Below are 25657 nucleotides of genomic sequence, written 5' to 3'. Positions count from 1 at the left end.
CTGGAATTTAAAAACTTGTTAATAAAACATTTATAATTTTTTTAATACACGCTTTACTGCTAAATATGTTTAGCCCTTTTTCTAAACCTTTTGGTGTTTACCAAGTTGTTTTTTTTTTTTAGCTTTTTAGTAAACGAAATCTAACAACACTAGTGTGCGCGCGTATGAGCAGCATGTCGTGTGTGTGTGAGCTTGTGTGTGTGTATGAGTATTGTTATGATTGTTAAAAGTTAACCAAACTGCTAGTTAAATGTACTAGCGCTTGTTAAAATAATATTAAGTTAAAACAGAAAGCCCGAGAATGCTGCGCCTGCTACTCTCCAACTGCACAACACGCAGCGAACTGCCACTAAGGTAAGGCTAAGAAAAAACGACAAAAAAATCGTAGCAGTCTTCATGTAAACCTTGAGCAATTGCAGCCATACACATGGGGCTGTTGATAAGACCAGCGCGCGCTCGATTATGTCACTTATTTATTGTTTATATGTTATTTTTGCAGTCGCAACTTGCTGCAGCAGCTGCCTAAAGTACGACTGCAGAATGCGCAGCGCTTGTTGCGCCAACAGGCGACACAGGCGCGCCCACAGCCGCCAATCACGAATCGAGTAGCATTACGCTGTGGTGGACTGACCTTGGGCTTGGGCATGGGCATGGGTGTGGCATGGCGTAAATGGACAGCACACTGTGAGGGAAATCGACTGGCTGGCGTGGTGCAGCAGACATTGGAGGAAGTGGAGGCGGCAGCGGAGCAGCCACAGTTTGACTGGCGACGACTATGGGCATATTTGGAGCCACATCTCTGGGAACTTATAGGCGCGATATGTGTGAGTGACAGGCTTATAAAAAATATCTTCATATGTGATTATCAAATTATCATTATATTAATTTTTGTTACTTTAAGATTACGGAATGTGCATATCTGTTTTATCTTTGTTTGCAAAGTCCATTGCTAATAATATTTTGCCCATTTTGTTACAGGCGGCGCTTGTGGTGGCTTTCATTAATATACGCATACCCAATCTGCTCGGGGAGCTGGTCAACACGTTGGCGCGCTACGCCAACACGTATGTGAAGGATCCCATAAACAACAACTTTGTCAAGGATGTGAGCAAGCCTGCTAGCAATTTACTGAGCTTATATATGCTGCAATCCGGATTTACCTTTGTATATATATATCTATTAAGCCGGATTGGCGAACAAATGGCAGCACGCATGCGACAGGATCTGTTCAAGCAGCTGGTGCTGCAGGATATCGAATTCTATGATGAGCATCGCACGGGCGAGTTGGTGAATCGTCTGACAGCAGATGTGCAGGATTTCAAGACGAGCTTTAAACAATTTATAGCGCATGGCTTGAGGAGCGGCGCACAACTTATTGGCGGCAGCATATCCTTGTTTATGATATCACCACACATGGCGGCCATTGCCTTGGCCAGCGTGCCCTGCGTGGTCATGTTTATGTCCTATCTAGGACGCAAGCTGCGCACGCTGAGCAAACGTTCCCAAGCACAGTCCGAGCGTGCCACAGGCGTCTGCGAGGAGGCGCTTTCCAACATACGCACGGTGCGCTCCAGCGCATGTGAATATCGTGAGATGCAATTGTTTGAAAGCGAAACCAATGAGGCTGCTCGTCTGGCACAGGAGCTCGGCTATGGTATTGCTGTCTTCCAGGGCTTAACAAACTTTTTCCTCAACACTTTAATACTTTCGACACTGTTTATGGGCGGTCATCTGATGTCCATGGAGAGTCTAACGCCTGGTGCCTTAATGGCCTTTCTGGTCGCCTCCCAAGGTGTGCAGCGTTCCCTGGCGCAGGGATCCGTGCTGCTGGGCACGATGATTCGCGGCATGACAGCCGGCACACGCATCTTTGAGTACCTGGCGCTGCAGCCCAAGGTGGAGCTACTGCGTGGCTATATTATACCTCAGGAACGTCTGCACGGTGAGCTGCGTTTCGAGCATGTCAGCTTTGCCTATCCCATGCGTCCAGATCAGGTAAGCATTTAATTTGAGAAGTATCGTTGGCATGGCAACTAATTCTCTGTTTGTTTTGCAGCTAGTGCTAAAGGACTTTAGCCTAACGCTGCATCCAGGACAAACCGTAGCCTTGGTAGGCGCTAGCGGCTCCGGCAAATCCACCATTGCCGCACTTTTGGAGCGTTTCTATGAGCCCAGCTCGGGTCATATCAAACTGGACGGCTATAAGCTAGCGGATATATCGCCCTATTGGCTGCGTGCCAATGTTTTGGGTTTCATAGAGCAACAGCCCGTGCTCTTTGGCACTAGCATATTGGAAAATGTGCGCTATGGCAAACCAGATGCTACGCCGGAAGATGTCTATGCTGCCTCAAAGCTGGCGCAATCGCATGAATTTGTGGAGGCGCTGCCCGAGGGCTATCAAACGCATGTGGGTGAGCGTGGCACACAACTAAGCGGTGGACAGCGTCAACGCATTGCCATAGCACGTGCACTAGTCAAGAACCCCAGAGTTCTCATCCTAGATGAAGCTACCAGTGCGCTGGATGCCACCAGCGAGTCGGAGGTGCAAAAAGCTCTGGATACGGCGGTGCAAAATCGCACTACATTGGTTATAGCACACCGACTCTCCACCATACGCAATGCAGATTTGATTGTAGTCCTAGATCAGGGCTGTATTGTCGAGGTGAGTCTGCAATATAAACTTTTTATTTTAGTTTTTTATTTTGATTTCTATTTGCAGTCCGGTAAACATGATGAGCTTATGGCTAAGCGTGGTCTGTATTATGATTTAGTGCGTCAGCAGGAGCGTCGTGAGCTTCAGGACCAAGTTCAGGCTGTGGAAAAGGCAACTGCAACTGCCACTGCCAACGATCATTTGCCACAAGGCTAAGATTGTTCCAAAACAAATCCAACAAACTTGACAATTAGTACAATAACTCAATTAGCTAATGCAATATGATTCCCTGTAAATAGCAACAATGAAATGCAACGAAAATTGTTTATTTAAAGAATTCAAAGCTGTTGTGCCTTTTGATGCAAATTCAAATTTGTTGCCAGTTATCGATTGTAGCTATGTATGCCTAAAAAATACCGGCTTCAGTATTTACGTGGGCTTATATGGTATTTTGTGCTTAGTTAAATGCAGTCACACTCATTACTAACGCTAGTTCATTTGGTTTTTTTTTAAACAAATTTGTTTTTTTTTTATTTTCGAATCGCGTGTGTTTAATTAAAGCAACTATATATGCAAACGGCAGTGTAAAATGGTGTGAATATGTTTAAAATATCAAAATTGCAATATGCGCTAAGCCAGCAATAACGAAATATATTTAATAAATTATGTAAGTGTGTGTGTTTAAGCTGTATACATAAGCTTGTGTGTGTGTGTGTGTGTGTGTGTGTGTGTGTGTGTAAGGCTAGCTTTGGCCAAACAACAACTATTAGTAAGCAACAACAACAATTATAATAGCACAAGTTTGTTAATGCTAATGTTGTTCCCGTTCTCCCCACACACAATTTTTAAAAAACAACAACAACTCACGCTTTATATTTGTACATACGTGTGTGCGAGTGTGTGTGTGTGTGAGCTGTTGTTGACGTGCATGTTTATATGCATGAGTATGTGTGTTTGTGTATTCGTCATTTTGGTGTTTTGCTTTTTGTTTCTGTGATTGTTTTTTTTTTTTTTTACTTTTTTATTGCTTTTGCTTTCAACACAGCTGGCACAGTTGCCTTACTTAATAAATTTATTTATAGTAAGAGCTGCTTGTATTGCATTTAAAGTCGTTTTGTGCATTGTGTAAGAATATCAGTCATTGTCACTCCATTTTTCAGGGTCAATGTTGCCAATAACAATAGACATCATGCGCAATCTCTCGCTCTCTTTCGCCCCCGCTGCCCACCACAGCAACTCCGCCCCCGCAAACAAGCCAAGCATGCATTCCCAAAGTGTTGGTCATTGTTTTTCTTATTTACTGAGCATAGAACTAGTTCATTCTAAATTGTTGCACTGTTATAAAATATTTGTATAATATGCAGATAGTTAACATAAATACTGCAAAGTGAAAACAAATGTTATTTTGGCAACAAGTTTCAATTTTAAATGAGCCGCTGAACGACACTAACCAGGGCTACCAAGCTGTTTCAAATTGCGCTATTGCTATCTCGCTCGTTTTGGTGCAGCAAGTGTTAATGTTTACAAACAAAATAACGCTATGTGTAATTATAGATGTAGCTAACTGATAAATAATAACTGATGTGCAATAACTATAATTAAATGGCATTGTAATGATAAAGCTGTGAAGAAATTCAACTAAGTGTGGTGAATTGACAAAGGGCGCGCTGTCGCAGCGCTGCTCGCCGAATGTGATGAAACTGCAAATTTAAGCAATTAAATATAAATGCAATTATTTTTATTACAACTTTTTTTTCATACCGCAGCAAGCTTAGTCGCAATACACAACATACATACATATATACGTACGCTTCCGACACCACTTTATATACATATATACATATATATGCAGCAGCCAAGGGAAACAGCGGCAGCGCTGCCGCCCAACTGCGCCAGCTGCCTCTGCCCGCTGCTGGCCAACGGCAGCAACAAGAAAAGGCACAACGATGAACCCACACCCATTGTGATGGCATTGGGTCAACAATGGCACTGCGATTGCTTTCGCTGCTCCGTTTGTGACTCCCATCTGCACAGTTGGTACTTTGAGCGCGAGAATCTGCTGTATTGCCGTGAGGATTACTATGCGCGCTTTGGCGACGCTTGTCAGCAGTGCACAGCGGTCATAACGGGCCCGGTGATGGTTGCCGGCGAGCATAAGTTTCATCCGGAGTGTTTCTGCTGCGCCGCCTGTGGCGCGTTTATTGGCGAAGGTGAATCCTACGCGCTGGTCGAACGCTCCAAATTGTACTGCGGTCAGTGCTATGGCAAACGTTTGCCGCTGGACGCGCGTGCGCGTGCGCGTATCACAAATGCCGGCAAGCCGATGCACTCCATACGTTTGGTGGAAATACCCAAGGACGCAACGCCGGGACTGCGTGTCGATGGGGGTGCCCTTGATGATGGTTGTCCCACGGTGCGGATAACCGAGTAAGTGTGCCCGCATAGCCAGACTACTAATTAACCCACAAAAATACTAACAGCTGCGCGTACAGTGAAACCTTGCTATGAACTACACTACACTTTGTGCATACTAAACAATTAGTTGTTGATTTTTAAGCTACAGTAGAGCATTTAGTTTGCATGGCTTTTATATAAAAATATTGTAATAATTTGTTAATGCATATTACAATTTTAGACTGCTATGTATTATAATAGATTTAGCTTTATTTATTAACAAATTCATGCATCTCAAAACGCTACAAATTCAAATAACTAACAAATTAATTATAAATTTAATGATAAACTATTTCATAGCCCACTAAAACCACAACAACATTTAATTATTTTATAAAACAAAATCCAAGTAAGCTTGCTAATGCTGTCAGCAGGTTTCACTGTACTTGCTTTTCAAGACTTGACTAAATAACTACACTAAATAACAAAAAACTAAATAAAACAAAAACTAAATTTTGGTATTGCTTTCTCTCTCTTTCTCGTTTACATAACCATGTCTTACGCGCTCTTTGTGCATTGCTTGTCTCTTATTTCTATAAACAAAAGCTTAATTTGTAAATTTTATGGTCGCATTGGCTCCTTCGCCTTCTCATTGCTAACCACTGTGGCGGATCGTTGTTGTTTTAGTTATAGGTGAAGCTAAGAACGAATAACTCGTAAACTCATTAACAAACGCAGCTAACGGCAATCGATAAATGTTATCGATTGCACGTTAGCTGCTGTATTTTGAAACTCAGTTTTAAACTAATTTGCATTTCTATTGCAGAATTGATGTAAATCTAACGCAGCTACAAATTGGCGATCGCATCTTGGAGGTGAATGGCACGCCCGTGAGCAATTCCTCGGTGGAGCAAATCGATAAACTGATACGCAGCAATGAGAAAATGTTGCAGCTGACTGTGGAGCACGATCCGGTGCAGGTATGCCGCAGTTGCAGTCAAGCCGACATACAACGCGCCTGCTCCGCTTCCACCTTGGTGCTGCCCCTCAGCACATCCGCCTCCAGCGTAGAAGTGGGCAGACAGCACCAGCAGCAGCAGCAGCAGCCGAAGTCAACAGCAGCGCCAGCGTCAGTGACGCCGGCAACGGTGGTGACGCCCATACTGAAGGAAAAGGAACGCTGCAGCAGCCTGTCCAAGCTGCTGGATGAACAGCATGCAGCAACGCATCCGCAGCTCTACGATCTGGCGCGCACCCAGAGCTGTCGTGTGGTACAAAAGCCGCAGCGCATCTTTCGTGCCAGCGACCTGGTGATGGGCGAAAAGCTGGGCGAAGGCTTCTTCGGCAAAGTGTACAAGGTAACGCATCGGCTGACGGGCGAGCTAATGGTGCTCAAGGAGCTGCATCGCGCCGATGAGGAGGCGCAACGAAATTTCATTAAGGAGGTGGCTGTGCTGCGTCTGCTGGATCATCGTCATGTGCTCAAATTCATAGGCGTGCTCTATAAGGATAAGAAGCTGCATATGGTGACCGAATATGTGGCCGGCGGTTGCCTCAAGGAGCTGATACACAATCCGCGTCAAAGTCTCAGCTGGCGCCAGCGCTTGTGCCTGGCCAGGGACATTGCCTGCGGCATGAGCTATTTGCATTCCATGAATATAATACATCGCGATCTCAATTCGATGAACTGTTTGCTGCGCGAGGATCGTTCGGTCATTGTGGCGGACTTTGGTCTGGCGCGCAGCGTCGATGCGCCGCGTCTTCCAGGCACCAGTGCTGGTGCCGGTGCCGGTGCCATGGACAGTTTATCGCCGGCGGGCAGCTTGCGGCGCAGCAAGAGTCGGCAGCGCCGTCAGCGTTACACAGTTGTGGGCAATCCCTATTGGATGGCGCCGGAAATGATGCGCGGTCTCAAATATGATGAAAAGGTCGATGTCTTCTCGTTTGGCATTATGCTGTGCGAGATTATTGGACGCGTCGAAGCCGATCCGGACTATATGCCGCGCAACTCGGACTTTAGTCTGAATGAGCAGGAGTTTCGTGAAAAATATTGCTCCACATGTCCGGAGCCGTTTCTGAAGCTCGCCTTTGTCTGCTGCGAACTCAATCCGGATCTGCGTCCCTGCTTTGAGGTGCTCTACTGCTGGCTGGAGCAGCTGCAGCAGCACTTGGAAGCGCCGCCAGCAAAGCTGCTGCATGAAATCGACAACTTTCAGGACAGTTATGCCAGCTCCGAGGATGCGCTGTCGCCCACAACGCAACGCAGTCTGGATAATCTGACGCTGATGGCAACGCCAGCGGCTACGCCGGCAGCGTCGCCGGCGCAGGAGGAAAAGGAAAACATGGCAGCGCCGGAAGAGCAGCAGCAGCAGCTGCTGCAGGTGCGTTTAGCATGAGTTTAATTTGTTGCAAATAAATGAATTTTTTTTTGGTTAATTTGCAGGACATACCCAAGTCACCACATCTGGGCAAGGACTTTTCGCCCAGTGGCGAACGCTTGCGCGACAGCATGCGCGCGCGTCGCCGCCAGCGTCTTGGGCGTGGCTTGAGCAGCGACAATGCGTCGACGGAGCGTGCGCTGAAGCAGGCGCTAAAGAAATGCCGACCCTTTGGCGAGAAGGGCTATCTGGTGGATTTGCGTCCAGGCGCTGAGCTGCAGCTGCAGGATGTGCGTGATCTCAACAGCTACTCGGATGTCGACTCCAGCTGCGATACCAGTCTCAATTATCATGAAGTGAACGCAACGCCCACACCAGATGCAACGCCAACGCCGCCGCCGCCAGCGCCAGCACCACCAGAGGCCGAAGCCGAAGCCGCCTGCAGCTCAACGCATCGCGAGGCCTTTGATCATATGCGTGAGCGTTTGCAGCAATGCCGCAGCAAGTTTGAGCATCTGCAGCAGGCGAATCAGCGCAACTTTAATGCATCGCAGCATTCCATGCGCAGCTTCTTCAAAACACCGCCAGTGGCACTCAAAATGTTTCAGCGTCTGGAGCATGAAGCGGCGCTGCGCATAAATCAAACGCCCATTTTTGAGCGACGACAGCTGCCAGCCACGCCCATTAAGCATGCCGAGTCGCTGGAGCATCTAAACAAAGCAGCAGCGCCAGCTAAACGCAGCAAAGCGCTGCAGCCATTAACAACAGCAGCGCCAACAACAGTTGCGCCTGCAGCAGCAGCAGTAACAACAACAGCAACAACAGCAACAGTTGCTGCTGCTGCGCCCGCTGCTGATTATTTGCCCAAGAAGCATAAGCTAACATTGCCGCTGCCCAGCGCTAGCCAGCAGCAACGCCAATACAACAGCAGCAGCAAAACAAAAGCACAGAAAGCAGCAATGGTTGCTGCCAACAGCAACAACAGCTGCGTTTCGCCCACGCGTCAGCGTCCAAGTTCGCCCAGCAAGCATTTGGCGCAACGTCATACGGCAGCAACTGCGCAGCGACAGCATGTGAATGGTAAGCGTTACAGTAAGCACTCGCTAGCAGCTACTCATCAATCTCAATCTCTTACAGCGCCAGCAGCAGCTGCGCGCAGCACACGCCTCAACATCCTCAGTCCGGAGAAAGTGCATCGGCTAAGCGCGCGGCTAAGCGATCAAAAGCAAAAGCTGCGCGACGATGCGGCCGCAGCGCTGAGCGCCAGCAGCAATGGACATGCGCGCAACGGAGGCGTCGCTGTCAGCTCCACGCCTGGCAATGCAGCAACGGAGCGTCGTAGTAATCGTCGAGCAGCGCCGCCGCCGCCGCCGCCAGTGCGCACGCATTTTAATACGCGCTGCTAGTAACTGTTATAACTGTTATACGTAGTGAGCAGTGTAACTTAAATACCTGTACTGCTGTAATGCGCAGTTAAAATTCATATAACTGTCATATAACATATTATAACTGTTATACCGCCATAGATATTAACAAGTGAACACTGCATTCCTAAACAAATGTTATAAGCAACACACATTCCATATATAAATCTCGTCTTGCAGCGAATATATTCCATTTTACGAACAATTAACGAAGTCGAAACGAAGCGAGATAGAATTTAACGAAGCTTGCCCCGAAATTATTTCAACTACACACAGCTTTAAAATCAAGTTGTATTAAACAAAAAAACAAACATATACCTTAAACACAGTGCAATCGTATAACAGTTATTATACCAAACTGTTATACAGCTGCTTGCTAAACATGAATCGCTCTATAAACATATTTAATTGTATAATTTTTTTAATTGGTTTGTAAATATTTTCAAATTGTAAACTAAAGCAAGCTAAAGTGCCTGTAAAAAATATTAAAAGCAAACAAAAAAAAACAAAAAGTTGTTAAACAAAGTTGCAATATTTACATAACAAGCTGAACAAAGCAATTTGAACTAAAAATTTAGCAATTAAGTTAACTCAAAAACAATTTAAACAAAACTGAAAGTTTATATAGCTAGTAGAAAAACGAATGTAAACCTTGTGCCATGTCCCATGCCCAAGCAGAAGCAGTGAGAACGAGAGACAAACAACTGTGCAAAGGGTAAAGGGGAATTAAAACAAATGCGAAGCGAAGCGAAGAGAACAGAGAAAACTTGACAAGTTGAAAGACACACGATATTATAAACATACATTATATATTATATATACATATATAAAAGCATTATTTTTTATACACACACATACATACATATGATAAATTTACATTACCATGTTTAGTGCTTAGAGCTAATTTATTATATAAAAAATAATGATATATGCGCGTAAAATCGAAAAGCATAAAACTTAAACCCTCCTATAAACTAATACGACTACTACTACAAACAAAACTAATAACAATAATGTTATATACAGACACAATTTATATACAGACAATTTATATACAGACACAGATAAATATTTATAACTGTGGTAAACATTGAGAAACAAAAGTCTAACTTAAACGCTGTAATTGTATTTGTACTAAGTATAAATAATAATTTTGCTCAACAAATTAAACTGTTAAACGCACACACACACACACACACATACACACGCATGACAAATATTTATGCTGTTATACTATATAAACTGTTATACTTTACGCTTATGCAGCAAAATTATTCAACTGCTTTTCATGCCATTCCGCACCACTGTAACTGAGAGAGCGGCGGCTCTTATACCAGACCGTTATGTCTGCCAACCAGCAGCGTAGCAGCAACTTAACAGCCGCTTGACATTTTTTTTTTTATAAACCTTTCTTAATGTATTTTCCAAAACTAATATCTCAAGCGTACAACTATGTACATATATTTGTAAAATATATATATACATTTTTTATATTTAGTTTATAAAGTTTTTGTTGTATGCAGTCGTTGACATGTAATTATTATGTTTTAAATACATGCATACATATGATTTAAAGAAAAACAAATAATGTAAGCTTTAATTATTGTCATATGTTAGCTTTAAGATTTGCAAGCATCCTCGACTTCAAACTTCAGAGCTGCTGCAACACGGAAGACTTCAATGTTGCATGTCCCAGGCACGTGAGCTTTTGTTCCTACCATGCATTTGTATATAGCTGCATACATATATGTACATGTATGTATACATGTGTGCCGACAAATACATGCACAAAATCACAGGCAAAGCAAGACGGCTCGGAATTTTTGGCCCAGACCATGGTTCCGGCCAATCGATAAATAATTGTGTACGCCCGGACCAATGGCCCAGGACAAAACAGATACACACGGCAATGCTGGGAGGCGTGGTATGTATATACATAATGGGTAACTAACAAAATAAAACCAAAAAATTGCACGCATGCGAACTAAACATGTTCCGGCATTTACATACATACATATATGTATCTATGTATATGTACATGCGCATACAAAGTAAATGCAGCGGCAAGCTTTAACAGCTGTTAACACATAGCATAGTAAATAGAGTAAATGCATATACATAAGCATTGAAACTGTTAACTTTAACAGCAGCCACCAACAAAGCTATCTTATCGTTATCGAATTAGAGTTTCAGCTGTTTGCCAGCTGTTGCGGCATGAAGTTTAAATTGCAGCTCAGCTGTTTTCATTTAACATAACAGCTGATGTTTTCGAATTCGAATTCAAAACTTCAGCAGTAACAAACACTTCAAAAAGAAAAGCTTATACAAGATAAGTTTTGTTTTATTTTCTAAAAATAATCATTGCTTGTATATTTATGAGCTCTTATATTCTGCTTTGATTAGACAGCTGTAAACAAACCAGCCCACAGACTTGCACTATTTATTTTGTAGTGCGCAATAATTTAGCCGCATTAAAAAAAAAAACATTGAGCTTGGTTTCTAACAGTTCTGTTGATTTTACAGATGTATCTGTATCTGTGCATTGCTCATTAATAAGCCAGAGCACAATTTGAACTGCAATATTTGCATGTTGCTGTTGTTGTTGCTGTTGTCGACGTGACGTAGCGCGACAGCAGCAACGCGCCGTTACGTATTCAAGGTCTACACATTCGTGTTTGCGTGTATCTCACAGTCTGCTGTGTAAGTTCCACAAATTTTTGTGTGTATACCAAGCTGAAAAAACGTTTACACACAGATACACACATATATACCTAATATATATAGTATACACACTGAAAAGTATGTTCGTTTCAACCCCAAACATAAAGAGTGCTCGCGCCCCCAGTTCGGCGTCGTCGTCGTCACATACGTCAGCCTTGTCTTTGCGTTTTTGCTTTTGCTTATGACGTGCCCGCACGTACTGTGCTTTTTGTATGTATAGCTGCATATACATATGTATGTATGTATGTATGTACATAGCGCGTCATACATGCCATACATTTGTTGTATACATACAATTTTACAGTGTTAACAGCCTAAGGCAAACTAAGCAGCTAAACTTAACAGCTTAGCTGCTGTTAGCGGGTATTGCTGTAAACTCGCGTATATGTGTAGTATATATACATAGATATGTATGCATGCATGTGTGTGCACAGCGCAGAGCGTGCGCACATGACGTGAACTGAAAAATGTGTACAACAGCTAAAGGCAAATGTACCCTGTTGCCAATTTGCGCAGCAACATAATACAAGAAATACTGTTGTTTAAATAAACAATTTGTAGTGCATATTACAGCAGAGTACTTGCAATTGCATTTTCAACTGTTAACAGCAGCGCATTTCTTGTTGTAATGCAATATTAATGCGCATGAGCATTGCATTTTGCTTACACCGTTAATTTCTCATTGGGTTTGTTGCCCATTTGACGTGCCTGCCTTTTTGTTATTGCTGCTGCTGCTGGTGCCGCTGACGACGCTGACGCGCTGCTCATGTTGTTTGCTTTTCTGCTTTGCTTTTTGCCTTTGCGCACACACGCTTCGTTTTCCACATTCTGTAGCCGAACGTTGCCGCGTCAAGTCGTCTGTCGTGTACGTGTCTCGCAAACTCTAAACACAGGCCGCTCTAAGAAAAAGAGCAGAAGAAAAGAAAAAAAAAAACGAAACTCGTACGTGAATGTGAAATACATACATGTATGTATGTGTGTGTGTAGATACATATGTAAATTGCGTGTGTGCATGAAATAATAATAAAACATAATTTTTACAAAAAAGTAATTGTGTATACATACAAACAAACAAACATATATATAAAATTTTTTTTATGTGTACATATGTGCTCTGGGCATGTGTGTGTGTGTGTGTGTGCGTGCGTGAGCAGCAGCAGCAGCAACGAAAATCAATAACAAAGCGCAAGGCGCTAAGCGTAATGTAAAATGAAGCAGCATCAGCAAGCGAATAATAGAAGAGCAATGTTAAAAGCAATAACAAATTGCCGGCAATATCAAGCAACAAGGCAAGCGACGCGTTTATTAAACATTTGTATATCGATAGATGCTATCGTTGTTATCGCTGCTAATTAGACTAAAGACGTTCATAAAATAAAAACAAGCGTGAGCTGCTGTGCTGCGAGTTTGTTTTTTTTGTTGAGAGCAAAAACGCAAAAAAGTGTGTCGAGAGTTGCGCGCCTAAAATTTGGGTCGGCAGTGCGCCCACGCCACGCCCCCGATCGAAAAGCCTACTACTCCTCCTCCGCCGCCGCCTCCCATTCCACACAAGCAAACTTGCACAGTTAGAACGAAAACAAAAAGTGAAGAAAATGTCGCTGCAAACGAAACGTCAGCATTGCTATCTATGCGATTTGCCCCGCATGCCCTGGGCCATGATCAATGATTTCTCGGAGGCCGTTTGCCGTGGTTGTGTCAACTACGAGGGCGCCGATCGCATCGAGGTCGTGCTGGATGCAGCTCGTCAAATGAAGCGCCTGCATCCGAGCAGCAAGCGGGCGCATGAGAATGGCGAAGTTGTGGTGTTGCAACAACAGTTGAATGCCACACTGCGCGGCCTGCCCAGCTCGGCCAGCGCCGGCAGCAGCAGCAGCGCCGGCGGAGCTTCAAATTCGGCCAGCGGACAGGCACCGTTATCATTGTCACATCATCATGCAGCCGCTGTGGCAGCCGCTTATCAGCTGCCACGCATTGGACCGCCGCCACCACCGCAGCAGCAGCAGCAACAACAGCAGCAGCAACAGAACGCCGGCGGAGGCGGTGCCAGTCTAATGGATTTTCCCGTTAAGCTGGAGACGCCACCGGATGTGCGACCCGTGCGCATTGCTCACATGGCGCCACACCATATGCCGCCCTCGGCTGCGCAACGTTCGAGCTCCAACAACGTTACACAGCCGCCGGGCAGCGGCGGCGGCGGTGGCGGTTCAACGCTGCTGCCCGCGCTCTCTGTCAATTTGAAGCGTCCGCCACCGGAGGACATTGATGTCGATCCACAGCAGCCGCATGGTCCGCCACATGGCGTTGGCGTTGGTGTTAGCGTTGCCGAGCTCTCTGCCGGCAGCAGCGGCGGCAACAATGGACCCTCCAACGTTAAGCGCAGCGCCTTGGATGATCCCAACGGTGTGCGTCCGCCGCTAACACGCGGCGAATCCCTTCCAGCCGCAGTCAGCTATGTGCCCGAGCGCCAGCTCAGTCTGCGCGAGAAGCAGCAGCCGGTGCGGGCGCCCAGCTTTGATGCAGCCACCTTTAAGGCGGGCGGTGAGTATGGAAATAATTTTGTGGAAAATTTAAATAATTAGGGGCAGATCGGGAGATCGGCAGATCGAAAAACGCAACTGGACGAACATGCATTGCAATTTACAGTTACGCAAAACACATTTATTTATAAATGTTGCATTAGCCGGCTAAATTGTTAATAAATTTGCGAAAACAGTGCAGCGCAACTATAATTTTGTTTTATAATAATAGTAAATAATATGAAAAAAAGTCAGAGCGAGAGATAAGCGCACAAATAAAAAGGAGTTTTTGTTTTTGTTGTATCGTTTATTTAAAAAAAATTATAAATAAAATACATTCATTGCATGCAATATGTGTAGAGAGATAAGAAAATATATAGTTAAAGCGAACTGGCACACAAGAGTAGAGTGAGAAAGAGAGAGATGTATATAGTGAGTGATAAGCATTGTCTGATAGATAATGCATATGAGCGATAGAGCGGAGAGAGAGAGAGAGCGAGCGAGCGAGAGAGGGTGTGGGTTAACTGCTGCTTGGCTGCCTGGGCAGGAAGGAATTGTGCTATAATTGCTTATCAACAAATTGACAATCTGCTGGGTGCTGATAAGACAAAAGGCAGGCAGCGAGTATGTATGTGTGTGTGCCTCTCGATTAGATAACATGGTGGGGCAGCTAGCCGCCATATTAGCGTTATCAGCAAATGTTTCTGCTTATCGGGCACAGCTTGCAGTTGAGGTATGATTTTGAATATGTACAGATACACAATTTGTGCAGCTTTTCCAGGACAACAACACAAACACACACACACACACACACAGACGCTTGTAGCTGAAAACGCAATCAGAGCTTTAGCTAGCGGCTACCACCAATGTTTAGTGGCACCTTTTTTTGGCCAACCCTTGGCTCAACAACAAAAACAAAAACAGCAGCAGCAGCAGCAGCATCAAGCGTTTGTCATGCGCACAATACAGCCAAAGCTTTTAAGCTTCACTTATACATACGCATGCAAGCCTGATTTTTTGGCTGGGCCAACACGTAAAAGGGCGAACCACGACCAGCAATGTAATAAAAACAAGACGTGCAAAAAATTTACACACATGCAATGCACAATACGCGCAAAACTTCACTTGGCACGCTGTAACTGTGCCTTGCCAAATGCGCTCTCTTCTCTTCTCGCGCTCGCTCTCTTACTCACTTTGCATGCATGTGTGTGTGCGTGTGTGTGTGTGTGTGTATCTGTTGCTAAAACGAGTTTTGTTCTGGTTTTCGTGCGCGCTGCGCGCGCAAACGTCATTAAACTTGTTTTGGTTTTTTATTTTTATTGTTGTTGTTGCTGCTGCTGCTTCTTTGCTGTTTTTACTATGCGATAACAAGTTGCACACACATACATATACATATACATACATATGCGCATACGCAGTGTAGATATAAAATACATACAGCTTTTTAGTTAGTATAACAGCAACTGCAGCAGCTTCGCTGCACACACACACACACACACACAGCTGCATAAAATATTGTGTATATACTAGCCAAACAGCGTGTAAATACAAACTTAAAAATAATGAAAGAAGCTAAAACAAAAACTTTTTTGCGCATGCCGATGCCGTCATCTGCGGGCGGCGGCACAGTGGCACGCAACTTGACAAAAATTAGTTAAAACTAATCAAAAAAAAAAATACAAATAGCAATTTATATTAGTTTGATGCTGCGTAAACAAATATTTTATTACAAATTGTTTTTTGATTGCTAACACACACAGTTGTTTGTTACGTAGTTAACGCTACGTAAGCACTACGTATTGTTGCTACATATGAGAGAGATGCTTGCGTATTTGATTACCAGCTATGTATGTTATGTTTTTGTTATACATGCTCAAATGCTTATAGGGCCCGCAACAATACACACCTACGTTATATTCGTATAAACAACGTCTACAATTTGCTTTCATTCACAGCTCGTGTATATACATACATACATACATATATACGTAAGTCTGTTTGTTTATTTTCATTTAGGAATTTTCGCTGTTTATTATAGTTGCCGTTTGCTTACACCTGCGCTCTTACTGCATGTGTGTGTACCTTAAAGTTCTCTCTCTCTTGCTCCTCTCTTGAGCGTTTGCTCTCGCTGTGCGCTGCATTTTTACCGCTAAACACGTGAACAGTGGCATGCAGTTAGTTTTTTTTTTTTTTCCTTCAAATACTGCAATACGCAAGAGATTCTGTATGCATCTACTATTCTATGTATGTATGTGTGTATATAGCGAATGCAGGCACAAAGTAAATGTCGCTGTTCTCAAGAGTCTCGAGCGCTGATTAGCGGCGACTGCATCTCAGGCGCATACAGTGTGACAAAATTGCTTTGCTTAGTGGATGAATGAATGAAAGCGAAATTTTTTTCTTCTTTTTAATTGCTGCAAGATAAGGCAAAGCAAATTAATTTGTATCATGAGTTTGATATACACATACGAACATTTATCTTATCAGTACTCAAATAGGCATTATCAGTGTGCTCTGGGTGATAAGCATACTTAACTTGCTCGATAAGCAACAAATAAAAACACTTACAGAAAAAAGTGTGCACAATCGTTTGTGTGTATTTTTATTTTCTCATGCTGGCCTTATCTTTCTTGTTTAAATTGCAGCTTATGTTAATGATATATCGCTTATTTTATATACATATATATTTGTTTGACTTTTAGGCTCCTAGTAGCTTAAACTTTTTTAGTTGCGCTGCACTTTTCCAATTGGTATTAGTTTGTTAAGTATATACAGCTGTTTTGTTTATCTTATCGCCGTGCCTCATGTAGAAATCTATGAGCTATGCACACATGCATATCTTATCTCCATGGCCAGCTATGACTGATAATGTTGTATACTATATGTATATAGCTAGTTGTTATATTAAGTGGATGCCCTCTCTGTATAATATTTGTTTATTATACTTTTCAATACATTGCAATCCTCGTTTGATATCAAGGTTGCTTTGTTTATTTGTTATTATAAGCTAATATCGCAAAAACTGAAAAACATTTCAAATGTGTGTAACATTTAGTTGTTTACATTTGTTCTAAATTTGCAACAAGAGTTCTATTTTTATTTCTGGGGTGTGGTTAAGATTGCGCACAAAAATCATTTATAGCTTTTGTTATAGTGTGTGCAAATAGTTGTACCAAAGCTAAGCTAACTTCAACAGCCATGAAAAATTGTTTAAAAAACATATTTGAGTCATGTGTGTGTGTGTGTGTACATTCAATATGTGTCTGTCTATAAACAAATCGTATATGCAGTTTGATTTTATAAACAAACAGTTTAGATTTTTTCGTTTTGTGGGCCCACTGTGCAGCGTAAGACTAGACTTTATATTTGAGTGTTGTTTATAAACAAATGCTATAAATAATACTCGTTTCGTTTCTTTGGTGAGGGCCACACACATGCAGCACGCACAACACTGTTGTTGTTCTTATTGTTGTTGTTGCTATATTTGCCAATTTTAGCAACGTGCAGTTTTTTTTTTCTTTCGATAAATAAACATAACAGCAGTTTACATATTATGCATGCAAAACGCACCACTGTACACGCCACTCACAGTCTGAAGGTGCCCGTGTTGCATATAAATTTTTTTTTTCACAAGCTCAGCTTTAAACGACGCTTAGCAGTCACGAAATAAGTTTTTTTTTTCTTTTTGCACTTGGCGCATGCGTTGAATACGTTAACAGTGCAAGTTAACAGGGGCTGTTAAAGCAAACATTTTCAATTACAATGCCATGTATGTACATATGTATTACATACACAATGGCGTGTACATAAGTATGTGTGTGTGTATGTATGTTAATTGGCATGAGCGTTGCTGCTTTGGCAAGTCACGCGGCGTTTGCGCCGGCTGAGTGACGACTAAGAAAAAAAAGTCAAAAACAAAACTAAAACTTTTTATGCAAGTCCCCCGACTATGTACTATGTATGTATATATGTTTGTATGTATGTATGGCACATGCTTTTGTTATACATGCACAAAAACCGGGCCCAACTGCCAAACTGCATGCGCGCTCTCTCGCTTACTACGTTCGTATTGGTGGTGCTGCGCCAGCGTCTGCGCCTGCATTCGCTGCTTTTGTGACGTATGCGCAGCGACCGGGCAGCGCAGCAGTAAAACTTGTTTTGTATTTGTATTTGTTGCTTTGGGCACTTTGCCAACTGACGTTTTTTTTATGCTGCTGCTGCTTCTGCTCATGCTGCTTCTTATGCTTGCAAAAAACCAGCTGGTTTTAAGACTTTTGCTGCTGCTGCTGTTGTTGTTGTTGTTGTTGGTGACGGCGGCGGCGGCGGCGGCACAGTGGGGCCAGCAACCTGCACTGCTGCTGCGTATGTATGCCTGACTGTCTGTGACGTCACGTTGCTAGTGAATGAAAATTTGATTCGTGTTCGTTGTTGCCAAGAACTCTCTCTGTCTCTGTCTCCCCCTCTTTCAAAGGCATGCATATTTATGTCTATTTAGTGTGTATATATAAAGTTGAGCAACGATTTCGTGCCAAGTTCTAAAATTACAAACAACTTGGCTGCAATGGGAACTACACATTTTCATTATAATTTTCGATTCATTCGTTTATACTAAAACAAAAAAAAAAACAGAAACAAACGAAGCACAGAAAATCGAAAGCACAGGCGTTCATTCAGTAAACAGTTAAAATACATACAAACATTTTAAATATGTATGTATGTGTGTATTTATGTAAATAAATTGCTTAGTGCAATTTATAGTTTTGTCTAAAATTTTAATTGTTATAGAGAGTTAGTAGCATCTCAAAAATGCATAAAATCAAAATTTCTAGAAATTATTTAATTTTTATTTAATTTTCTCAATATAAATAACAACATGCCGATTCAGAAAAAGTTACAAAACGTATAACAAATTAAAGAAATCTTAACTTTTTATTGTGTGTTCTAGACAACATTTTATTGTTACAAGACTTGCAAATTGATTTGATAATTGAGCGTATCGGATTTTAAATATTTTAAATGCTGTACCCTAATAAATTCTTTTTTCTTTTTTTTTACAGAACACTTGTCGCCTGCTAGTCGACGCAATGGATCCAGTCCGCCATCAGGACAGCTGCCACCACGCAGTGTACACTCACCAAACAGTTCGGGTAGCTTATAAATTCAATAAAATAAAAACATCCAAGTTATGTGCATTTATATTAATATATTTTTTGCTATGCCCATTGCAGGTTCCTCTTCAGGACGACGCTCGTCGGGATCGCGTCATGTGTCCAGCACCACTGTGACAAGCAGCGAAGTTGGCGGATCAGCAGCAGCAGCCGCCGCAGCAGCGGGCTTGGGCGCTGGCAGCGGCGCTAGCGGTGGCGCTAACAATTCACAGCTAAGCAGCGCTCCGGCTGCAGCCGGCAATGGTAGCAGCGGTGCTGGCGGTTCTTTACCACCAAATCCCAATTCATTAGCTTCCGACGGAGGCAGCGCTGGCGGCGCTGGCGGGCCCAGTGGCAGCAATGGTAGCGGCACTGTTGGCTCCGGTCCGGGCAGCAGTGGCAGTCAAGGCACACCTGGCAGCGGTGGAGGTGGCGGCGCCAGCGGTGGTGCTGGCCTAAGTGGTGCTCCCGGCAGCAGCGCAGCGCCTAATTCAGCAGCGGCAGCAGCTGCTGCAGCAGCGCAAAATGCGACGCTCAAGTGTACACTGTGCCAGGAGCGTCTCGAGGATACGCACTTTGTGCAATGCCCGTCGGTTAATATACACAAATTTTGCTTCCCCTGCAGTCGCGAGAGCATCAAGCGTCAAAACGTAAGTACAAACAGTTAGACGTACAGTAATTCGAAAAGAACTAACACGCGCTCTCTCACTCTCTCTCTTTATTTGCAGGGCTTGGGCAATGAGGTGTATTGTCCCAGTGGTGAGCGTTGTCCATTGGCAAATTCCACCATACCGTGGGCGTTTATGCAAGGTGAAATCACCACTATATTAGGCGAGGAGGTCAAGGTGAAGAAGGAGCGCGAGTCTTAATGTCCATTTTACTGTAAAAAGCTGCGTAGAGCTTTGGAACATTTTTAAGAGAGCCAACACGCACGCACAAAGAGAGAGCGTCGCCCAAATCGAATTTGTTTGAACAAGAGAGAGCGATAGTTAGTGATCGCTTAAACGTCAACGTGACGCGCTCGTTACACCGAGAGAGCGGAAAAAAATTTTTATCTTCGATGGCGCGCAGCCGCGACGCCGGCGTCGCTTTTTGTCCATGACGACCAACAACAACAAAAACATATTTGTAGGCCTAAAAAAACTAAAATTTGCAAATTCGTAACTTTGAAAGCAAAGTAAACACCTAAAGCTCTGCATAAACAAACAATTTTTATAGGCAGAATAAAAAAGAAGTTTTTGCACACAAAATAAAAAAAGCAATTAAGCTGAAAAAAAAAACGTAAAAATTTGTAACATGATGAATTAATTCATGTACACATGCATGTATGTGTTTTTTTTTAGTGAAGTGAATAATTATATCAAGCAAAACCTAAAAATTGAAAGAAAAAATTTGTAATGTGCAAAAATACATTGAAAATAACTACTTATTATGTAAGTACAGTACACATATACACAAATATGCTATACTTGTTAGCCATAACGTATATATATCTATCTATATACATATATATATATTTTATAGTCTTTTTTTTTGAATAATTATTAATTTAAAACATAAGCTAATTTTAGTTTGTACTAATGCATTAATTTATTATTTTTATATATATAAATTTTTTTTATATTTTCACACATATACATATTATAATAATATTTTTTTTTGTAATTTTAATTAATTTAAAAAAAGAATTATACTAAATACTGTACATATGCATACCACATAATCGGAATATATAATTATATATATACATAAACGCACATTAAAATATGTGTAGACAAAATTTAAAATAACAGTATATTTGATGTTGCGAGAGAGAAAGAGAGAGAAACAAAATACCAATAGTTGGTTGGTTTTTTAGCAACAATTTTTTAATGAACGAACGCACAACATTTTTGCAACGTTGCCAAATTGCAGCGCACTGAAGATCGGCAACAGTTTACGCCGAGAACTCATGAAATTTTGACAGAATTTTAAAGTAATGTGAACATGGCCAAGAGAGTGCAGCTAAAAATAACACTGGACCAACATACACTACACACACCCACAACAAGACACACACACACACACACTCAACGTAATATACGGTTCTATAGGTGCCACATAATGTCGTAAACAAAACAAGAATCTGAAAAAAAAGTTGGCTCCAGTTTTTTTTTCGGGCCACCAAAACATTACTAAATGTCGTATATTAATCGATTCCAAATCAGATAAAGCAAATATCAAAAGAACGTAATTAAAGTCAAGTATATACATTCTAATATATAGAAAATGAATATGAATACATATAGATACATATACCAAACATACCAAACATACATACAACATAGGTTATAGAAAAATAAACATTTTTGTGTAGCGCAGCAGCAACAATTCTCTTCCTCTCTTTCATACACACTCTACTATCTCGCTCATTTTGAAACACATACAGTTTTGTGATAAAGCCAACCAACAAGAACAAGAGCAAAGGGAGCAGCTCGGTCTCTCCCTCTGTATCTGGCTCACCCAGTTGGGAGCTTTCCTTTTTTGCTGCGCAAATATTTTCCAAGCGGCGCTTTAATATAAGCGCTAAGTAAACAATCGATTTTTAATAACACTATAAGTCTCGTAGTGTCGAAAGTTTGTAATTTGTAAAACTGCGCAATAGGCCAATACCAACGTTTTTAGTAAGCTAAGTAAAAAAAAAAAACAAAAAAATGCAAAAAAAAAAAACTTATGCTAAATGCAACCTAACGGTAATTCCTTTGTAACAGTTTGTATGTGTGTGTGCAAAACTTAGGGCTATGTCCGCATGATTGTCTAACGATAAAGGAATAAATTTTGTCGCCTTTGAGCTATGTAACTTTGTGTGGCAATTCCAAATGTCGATGAATTCGATGAATACTTACATATGTATGTATGAATATCGATTATATATACATGTATGTATCAGATAATTTATATATACATAAATATATTGACTGTACGTTTTGAATAAGCTGGCAAACAACTAAAGCAAAAAAATATATACATACTATATATAAAAACAAAATTGTGCAACACTTGAAGAAGAACAAGCCAATGGGCTAAACAATTAAAAATACTAAAAAGTGAATGATAAAATAAGAAATATACATGTTTCTGCTTTTTCAATGTGTGGGAGATATTCAAATTCAAAAATTAAAGTGAAGTAGGCGCGCGAGTTTGAATTTTAAGTTTAGTCGAGACAACAACCTTTTTAGCTGGCTTGGCTTAGATATGCGAATGGTAAATGTAATTGCTACGAAAACTGCTCGATAGACTAAGTGGCTGCTCGATAAGCAAAGTGGCTGCTCGATAACTGCGCCAGACAAAAAAGCCAAAACACAACAATTGATTAAAAATAATGGCATAAGGTTTAACAAGTGTGTGTTTACAAATATTTAATATTAAATCTAACATAAAAGGTGCATATACTTAGTTAGCTATAATCATTTTCGTAAATTTACAGGCTAGATGCTAGATCTAGCCACAAGCAGGCTAAGATGGCAACACTGGCTCTTACCATGCTTTCTGCTCCTGGCGCAAGGTGGCGCAGCGGATTTTGTTGTGTTTTGTGGTAACCAAAAATATAAAACAGATATGTAAGCATGAAGCATAACGCAGCGCTTCCTCATCCGGTTAGTGTGTGATTTTTATATATTTTTATTAATCGTCTGTGTTTATATGTGTCCCCTTGATGAATTTAGTCTAAAATTAAGCTATTTAAAGTGAAACGCAATTGAACAAATAGCCTTAATGGTTTTTTTTTTCCATCATTGAGGTATCAACAAAGTCAAACTCGCAGTTTGTTGGGAGGCTACTTCTGCCGCACACTCACACACACTCTCTCTCTCTCTCTATTTTTCTCTCGCTCGGGAATTCCTTTGCAGGCTTGCGCCCACGCATAGCAGGAAGAGCAATTGGCCAATAGAAGAGAGCGCTAACAGCACAGAGCTTACTGTAAGCACAGTGTGCTGCAATTAACATATTTTGTTAAAGAATATAATAACAAGACCACAACTTGATGAAAAATGAAACATATTTTAAGAAAAACTTTTATACAGTGCGCTAATTTTTTTTAAGTGAACATGATAATTGTACAATACAATTCTTGGTGCACACTGTGCAGCTGAGAGAGCGCGCACGTTTAACGGTTTCTGTCGCCTGCCAACAATAAACACATGGCGGCGCTTTTGCCTTGCCAACGGCAAGCGCTCTTCTTTCTGTTACCTTAACAGCGCTCTTCTTGTGCAAGTGTATGAGTGTGTGTGTGTGTGGGTGATTGAAAGTTACAGTTTTTTTTTGCGCTCGTTCGTGTGCTCATTACTAACGCAAAATTACACAAAAAAAAAAAGAAGCGAAATGTGTGTCGCTCACAGTTGTCAACGCTACAGTTATGTCAAAGTCTTGCTCTGTTGCTCTTTGCGGCTGCTGCTGTTGTTGATAGCGGCTATTTACATGTGGTGAAGTCAAAAAGTAAAGCGTGGAAAATTTTATTATTTAAGTAGAGTGTGTGGTGGACATTCAAATAAGAGCTATGCATATGCATGAGTGTGTGTGTGAAAGCAAAGAGAGCACTACAATTCACAAATAATTTTCATTCACAAGTGCAGAGTGCAGCAGCAGCAGCAACAACAAAAACAAAAGCACGACAATAATAACAAGCATGCGGCTTAGGCTTTGGTGCTTAACCCAAAAATAAAAGAATACAAAAAGTACACACACACATACACACATGTATGTATGTATATGCATGTCTGTTAGCTTTTGTCTGTGTGTATGTTTTTGATTAAACTTAATTCCAAGCTCTTTGTTTGCTGCTTCCGCCTTACACAGACAACTACAACAACAGCAACGTCTTGCGCAAATCTTCAAAAACAACAACAACAACAACAATGCATAGTTCCTGCTGAGAAGCGTTTATTTAAGTATTTGTATTAGTATTAGTGCAATGCATGTGCGTGTGCTTCTAACTGCAGCTGACGCAGCTAGCAACAACAACAACAATAACAATGGGAAGGAAACCTAACACTGTGAAGACGCTACAATAAAAAGTGTATACCAACAACAACAACAACAAAAGCCCAGCACCAACCCACTCCTGCTCCCGCTCCCGCTCCCTTAGTTAGCTCAATTCGCACACACGCCCAATAGCAACATTCGTCGTCCCCTGTAGGCATCATGGAGCGCATGTGGCGCAAAGTCAACCACAGCCTGCGCAACAACAAATCTCACGCCCAGCGCACTGAATTAACGCAGTCTAACGGTACTGCTGGCAACGCTGGCGCCGCTGGCACTGGCGCCGCCGCCGTCACACCCCAATCCAGCGACACTATTAGCTCAGCGGGTGGCTTCGGCTTTGGCTTTGGAGATCCACAGCTAGTGGTTGCCGCTGTCAATGTGCCAGCCACATCTTCCTCCGTGGGCGGCAGCAATGCCACTGGACGTCGCTTGGCCAGCAGCGGTCAGTCCGTTACTTTAGCCAGCAGCGCCGGCGGCAAATCTCTCAGCCAGCATGTGCTGCAAACGCGCACCGCCTCATCGGAGCGACGACGTCGACGGCGACGCAAGAGTCGACCGCGACGCAGCGGCGGCTTGAGTGTGACCAGCTGTGTGGGCGATAATGGCGGCGATAATATGTCGTAAGTAATTGAAAATGCAATTGAACTTAAACTTTAAGTGAGTTTTGGATTAATAAATCTTTGCAGCAGCTCTGGTGGCTTCTATACGCTCAAGGAGCATCATCAGCACTATAGACATGCTCATCATGGTAGCGGCGGCGGCGGCGGCATCGCTGCTGGTGGCGGAGGCGCCACTGGCTATGGCTCGCATCGTCTATTTGCTAGCTCAGCGCCCAGCGGCACCGTTATGATGTATCCGAATGTGCAGCGCGCACAAGCGGCACAAGCTGCAGCTGGAGCAGTTGGCACGCAGACAGCGTCGGCGGTGGCGCCACCAGCGCCGGATATTTCGTTGCGGCAGCGTGCGGTGGCAAAGCTGCGCATGTTTAACTTCCATCTCAACTGGGATCTACAGATGACGCACTGCAAGCCTTGCGGGTAAGTGAAGTTGCCACTTCAAGCAGCACACTTGACTTTTGCCTTTTGTTGCACACACTCTCCAGTCTCGAGTTTAGTTACCCCTAAATGCAAATCCAAAGTAGGTTGCAACACCTTAAATTTTTGCCCCTTGCAACTTTGCTTGCCCCAAATATGTCAAATTTTAATGAAGCACCAAGCTAACGAGCTGCTCTCGCTCTCGCTCACACTATCGCTCGCTCGCTCGCTCTCTTTCTGTTTAAAAAACTGTTACATGCCTCCTGACTTAACGATGTGTGTTGAGCTGAGTTTCTCTTGCTCAGACAATTTGTTTTTCTCTGTTTTTTTTTTTTTCAGACAGCTCAAACTATTTAGCCTTCCATATAATA

General features: G+C 42.4%; 4 protein-coding genes across 5 annotated transcripts in view; all 4 read left to right on the top strand.

Annotated features, from left to right (window-relative positions):
* The first annotated feature begins 186 nt into the window (after positions 1 to 186).
* LOC108605143 (mitochondrial potassium channel ATP-binding subunit) lies at positions 187 to 2974 on the top strand. The gene is made up of 5 exons (XM_017994718.1): positions 187 to 354; positions 500 to 824; positions 979 to 1995; positions 2057 to 2662; positions 2720 to 2974. The coding sequence occupies exons 1-5, from the start codon at positions 302 to 304 to the stop codon at positions 2867 to 2869; spliced, it is 2151 nt and encodes a 716-aa protein (XP_017850207.1). The 5' UTR covers positions 187 to 301; the 3' UTR covers positions 2870 to 2974.
* A 1489-nt stretch (positions 2975 to 4463) lies between these two features.
* On the top strand, positions 4464 to 9601 carry LOC108605135 (LIM domain kinase 1). 2 transcript variants are annotated; one of them, XM_017994705.1, is made up of 5 exons: positions 4464 to 5080; positions 5654 to 5740; positions 5874 to 7428; positions 7491 to 8505; positions 8563 to 9601. In XM_017994705.1, exons 1-5 carry the CDS (start codon positions 4500 to 4502, stop codon positions 8829 to 8831), a joined length of 3507 nt encoding a protein of 1168 aa, XP_017850194.1. In that variant the 5' UTR covers positions 4464 to 4499; the 3' UTR covers positions 8832 to 9601. The 2 variants fall into 2 exon arrangements, with proteins under 2 accessions (XP_017850194.1, XP_017850195.1); XM_017994706.1 differs by lacking the exon at positions 5654 to 5740.
* A 3079-nt stretch (positions 9602 to 12680) lies between these two features.
* LOC108605148 (interferon regulatory factor 2-binding protein-like A) lies at positions 12681 to 20411 on the top strand. The gene is made up of 4 exons (XM_017994722.1): positions 12681 to 14108; positions 19144 to 19233; positions 19315 to 19883; positions 19962 to 20411. The coding sequence occupies exons 1-4, from the start codon at positions 13163 to 13165 to the stop codon at positions 20100 to 20102; spliced, it is 1746 nt and encodes a 581-aa protein (XP_017850211.1). The 5' UTR covers positions 12681 to 13162; the 3' UTR covers positions 20103 to 20411.
* Positions 20412 to 24088: 3677 nt separating this feature from the next.
* Positions 24089 to 25657, top strand: part of LOC108605107 — a 42972-nt gene continuing 41403 nt past the window's right edge. The window contains 2 exon segments of the mRNA XM_033294518.1: positions 24089 to 24872; positions 24939 to 25289. Of these exon segments, the coding sequence (XP_033150409.1) occupies positions 24412 to 24872; positions 24939 to 25289 (812 nt within the window). The 5' untranslated portion in view covers positions 24089 to 24411.

Source organism: Drosophila busckii, chromosome X, assembly GCF_011750605.1.
Source record: "Drosophila busckii strain San Diego stock center, stock number 13000-0081.31 chromosome X, ASM1175060v1, whole genome shotgun sequence".
In the NCBI taxonomy this organism is placed as follows: domain Eukaryota; kingdom Metazoa; phylum Arthropoda; class Insecta; order Diptera; family Drosophilidae; genus Drosophila; species Drosophila busckii.
The sequence above is the reverse complement of the archived record's forward strand: the minus strand, read 5'-3'. Positions and strand labels throughout refer to the sequence as shown.

Coding starts and splice junctions, on each gene's coding strand:
- LOC108605143 (XM_017994718.1), top strand. CDS start 302: ATGCTGCGCCTGCTACTCTCCAACTGCACAACACGCAGCGAACTGCCA. Junction 1,996..2,056: donor ATCCCATGCGTCCAGATCAG/GTAAGCATTTAA, acceptor TTTGTTTTGCAG/CTAGTGCTAAAGGACTTTAG. Junction 2,663..2,719: donor ATCAGGGCTGTATTGTCGAG/GTGAGTCTGCAA, acceptor TTCTATTTGCAG/TCCGGTAAACATGATGAGCT.
- LOC108605135 (XM_017994705.1), top strand. CDS start 4,500: ATGCAGCAGCCAAGGGAAACAGCGGCAGCGCTGCCGCCCAACTGCGCC. Junction 5,081..5,653: donor CCCACGGTGCGGATAACCGA/GTAAGTGTGCCC, acceptor TATAAACAAAAG/CTTAATTTGTAAATTTTATG. Junction 5,741..5,873: donor CGTTGTTGTTTTAGTTATAG/GTGAAGCTAAGA, acceptor TTTCTATTGCAG/AATTGATGTAAATCTAACGC.
- LOC108605148 (XM_017994722.1), top strand. CDS start 13,163: ATGTCGCTGCAAACGAAACGTCAGCATTGCTATCTATGCGATTTGCCC. Junction 19,234..19,314: donor ACACTCACCAAACAGTTCGG/GTAGCTTATAAA, acceptor TGCCCATTGCAG/GTTCCTCTTCAGGACGACGC. Junction 19,884..19,961: donor AGAGCATCAAGCGTCAAAAC/GTAAGTACAAAC, acceptor CTTTATTTGCAG/GGCTTGGGCAATGAGGTGTA.